Genomic DNA, 4042 nt, shown 5'->3' with positions numbered 1-4042 from the left:
TGAAGGGAATAAAGAATATATATTTAAAATTGTGGTAAGATTCTTGGAGATTGTATTGTGAAATAGGATCTCCTAAACTAGACTGCAGAGTTTCCAACTATAACCCATAAAAGAAGAAAATAAGGATTGTTTGTTTTATTATATATAACTGAAAAATAAGACAAAATTTGTTTAAGGTAAAAGTTTAAACAGAAGAAAATATGGAATGTAGACACGTATATGTAAAAATGTAGTCACTAGTATAAGATGGAGAAATGAAAACACTGTATAATCTAAGATGCTCCATAGTAGATCATATAGAGGTTTGTATTGATTCAATTCACTTATAACAGCTTCAAGAGGGAATTAGATAAGCATATGGAGCAGAGGTCCATTGGTGGCTATTAGCCACAAGGTATGGATAGGGACTCTGGGGCAGGTGTTTGGGAGGGTCAACTGTGGGAGGAATCCTAGTGTCCTGGCCCCACTGGTGGACCTCCTGATGGTACCTGGTATTTTTGGCCACTATGTGACAGAGTGTTGGACTGGATGGGCCATTGGCCTGATCCAACATTGGCTTCTCTTATGTTCTTATGAAAAGAACCTCAAGCAATTCCCTTTAAGCTGTGGGCAAAAGGATAAAAAAGAGCCACTGTCTGAGACCACAATTCTGTTATATGGAGTTTTATTTTAAAAATTGAGGAGGGTTCTCAAGCCCCATGGGTTGCCCACGGAGATTTTAACATAAGGTGAATTTTTTATACATTGTACAATGTATGAGACTTTAAAAATGGAGAGAGATATGTACTATCCCAATTTTATGTTTGTTTGTTTGTTGTGTTTGAAAAATAATAATAATAAAATGTTTTTTTAAAGGTGCACTGCTTCGTCTGCAGCCATTGTTCTATGGGATACAGAACAGGCCCACGCAGAAGAGAAGTTTTAGAGCAGCTAAAGATTCCTGCAGCCAGTCTACATAGTATACTGTTAGGCAGCACAGACTCTTGGGGTGTGACAAGAGAGAAGAGGGACTGTTTTGCTCAACTAACAGTGCCGGGAGAGAAAACTAGGTGGACATTCAGTGGGCTAAACAGAGATTCTATCAGGGTCATAATATCAATGGGTCTGTGTAATGATTCCTTGTTTTATGTGTGTCTCTTTAAAAGTTTGGTTGCATGGTGGTAAGTAAACTAGAGTGGTTAAGAGAAGTGAGCATGATAGGATTGGTGATTGACAGAGAGGGGGAGGGGTTTTGGAAGTGGTGCTGAGTGGATGAGTATGTGTGTCAGTCTAGAGTTTCAGTTAGGTTTGACAGTTGATGTTCAGTTAGACAGTTCATTCTGAAGTCTGTGAGAGAAGCAGTCTTGTGTGTGATATAAGAGTTAAGTTCTGTGTATGAAGGAAGTTAGAGAGAATAAGAAAAAGTAAATGAAAGTTTAAATTGAAGACAAATTATAGGAAAGGCTGTATGTCCTGATAACTTGGAGAGAAACAGTGAACTTATAAGACCTTGAGTTAAAGTGTTATAAAGTTACCTTAAAGATCCCTGTCAGTAAGGGAGCAGATCTTGTGTGAGACACCAAGCAATTGTTGAAAATATACACATTACTGGTTACATTGTTCTACCCTTTTATTTATGAAATATTTCAATAAATCTTCTTTATTCAAGTATGCCAACTCTGAAATAAATACTTCTTTAGGACCACATAGATCCTCATGAGCCTTAAACTCAACCTACCTACCCAGTAATAACAAAAGTAAAGTATAAAGGTTTGGAAAGCCTTAAATTTCCTGGTGGCAGCCGGATATACCCTAGTAGAACAAAATAAAGAACACTTTTAAAGGGAAACCAGTCCGCCCCATATAAGGGGTCATCACAGTCTGAAAAAAGGAAACAAAACCATGCAGAGATGGAGATGGGCGGCTTCAAGAGGGAATTAGATAAGCATATGGAGCAGAAGTCCATCAGTGGCTATTAGCCACAAGGTAACTCTCAGTCTGGGGCAAGTGATGCTCTGTGTTCTTGATGCTTGGGGGGGGTCAACAGTGGGACGGCTTCTAGTGTCCTGGCCCCACTGCTGGACATCTCGATGGTATTTTTGGCCACTGTGTGACAGAGTGTTGAACTGGATGGGCCATTGTCCCGATCCAACATTGGCTTCTCTTATGTTCTTATGAGACCACAAAACCCTCCTGAGCCAGGCACACAGCCATGGTGTGATGAAGTAGAAAGATCTGAGAAGGAATGCTGTGGCAGGTGTTTAAGTGGGGGGGGGGGTGGCGGCGGTAGCAAATAATATATTCCCAGAAACCCTTTCAAACAGCAGCTAAGGTGGTCCATCACAAAGGATAGTGGGTGGGCTCCCTGTAATTTGAGCCCGGTTCATTCCAGCCTGAGTCTAGGCTTTAAAAATGCTTTATGAGCATACTGACTTAAACTGTCCTTTCCCAAGATGACAATCCCACATCTGATTATTCAAGTTTTCCATTATTTTAATGTTTTGAAAGTTTCATGGAAGAAATTGTCACTCAGCTGTATTCAGCAACACCTGTTCTCATGGGTTCCATCTGCAAGAAATTGTCACTCAGCTGTATTCAGCAACACCTGTTCTCATTGGTTCCATCTGCACACAGGTGATCTTTAAAGCAGGGACAATACCAATGTCGATATCTATGGTATAACGAATAGCATATTGCATTCAGCCACTGGTGCCAGTAAATAAGTCATAAATAAGTAAATCAATAAACTAGGATGCAAAGGTTAAACTATGGGTGGTTTGGCATCATTTGCGATGCTATTTCCTCATTGAGCAGTGAAAGGGAGACTGCATTGTCACAAGAAGTGAAAAGAAGAAACGTATTTGCTTTCCCTAGCTCTTGGATTTGTTTGCCATCTGCCTTATGGATCTTTTCAGACAGTCTTGGACCTGCGTGCTTTTCTTAATGGCAGCAGTGATTCATGTTCAGGCGCAGACAACAGGTAAGCAGATTCTAAGAGTATGGGCCAAAATGGTTGACATGGGTTTCATTTTTAAAGAAATTGAAGAGGAATGGCTGTTTAAGTTAAGATATAAGAACAAAAGCCAGAAATTGTCTCTGTGCTTTATTCAGAAATTAAGTGCCCTGTGCATTATAAACAGAATTTTTTGTCAGGGACAGACTTTATATACTCTTTAAAACAGTCTAACTAAAGTATGAGTGTCCCCGTCGACAGTGTAGGCAAACACAGACAATTCTAAAAGAAATTGATTGTGGCTTATAATTAATTAACAATGTGTTTGAATAATCTGAAATTAATTATACAAAAATATTCGTGTTCTATCTTGCTCAGAATAAGGGATCACTAAACTCGTTGTGAGACCTTTGACGTGTCCCAATTTAAATGGTTGTCAATTCTTCAAAGAGGTTGATAAAAATTAACTGTTTTTAGCACTGAAATGGCGACGCGAGCATTAACATGTATATTCAGGTCAAAATATTATTAGGCAGATTGTTTCACACCTGCCAACATTTTCTACTGAAGGCAGTCATAGGCAAGATACTGAACTAGTCAGAGTGAAAAGTCCTGACTGAATTCATCTCGACAAATCTTATTGTGCTCTGCTTTCACTGATTCAAGTTATTTCCCCCCCCCTTTTTGCCTAACTAGAATGTTACGTCAATAATGACAATCCTCATGTAGAGGAGAACAACCTTCCTGGGTATGTGGTTACCACCATTGTGAAAGGCCCTGGTGTCACAGTCACAATTGATGCCGAAGCAACAGAGAACCCTGAATTTTTTGAGATTAACGGCACACAGCTAATCCTGAAACATTCATTGGATTATGAGGTAATTCGTTAGAAAAACTGAACAGTTATGAGTGGGGATTAATGGTATAGTGATTCCCCTGTATCGGAAGATCCTGTGATAAAACTGTAGGCAGGGGCAAAGGGAGGCGCGACCGCGGCACAGCCCTTGTGTGAAATCGGTCTCAGTGATATCACCAAACTCGAAATGGGTATTGCTTGGCCAGATCTGGACTGCCTTTACCAAGACTGAGGTATATGTGAAAAGGGAAAGA

At 39.8% G+C, this 4042-nt stretch overlaps 1 protein-coding gene across 1 annotated transcript in view; it reads left to right on the top strand.

The window, feature by feature from the left end:
* Nucleotides 1–2880: 2880 nt before the first annotated feature.
* CDHR5 (cadherin related family member 5) overlaps nt 2881–4042 on the top strand; it is a gene marked incomplete at its 3' end in the record, with an annotated part of 29969 nt that continues 28807 nt past the window's right edge. The window contains 2 exon segments of the mRNA XM_015410677.1: nt 2881–2959; nt 3629–3810. Coding sequence (XP_015266163.1) covers nt 2881–2959; nt 3629–3810 — 261 coding nt within the window.

The sequence above is a fragment of the Gekko japonicus genome, unplaced genomic scaffold (assembly GCF_001447785.1).
Source record: "Gekko japonicus isolate JY-2015 unplaced genomic scaffold, Gekko_japonicus_V1.1 scaffold5607, whole genome shotgun sequence".
Taxonomy (NCBI): domain Eukaryota; kingdom Metazoa; phylum Chordata; class Lepidosauria; order Squamata; family Gekkonidae; genus Gekko; species Gekko japonicus.
The sequence above is the reverse complement of the archived record's forward strand: the minus strand, read 5'-3'. Positions and strand labels throughout refer to the sequence as shown.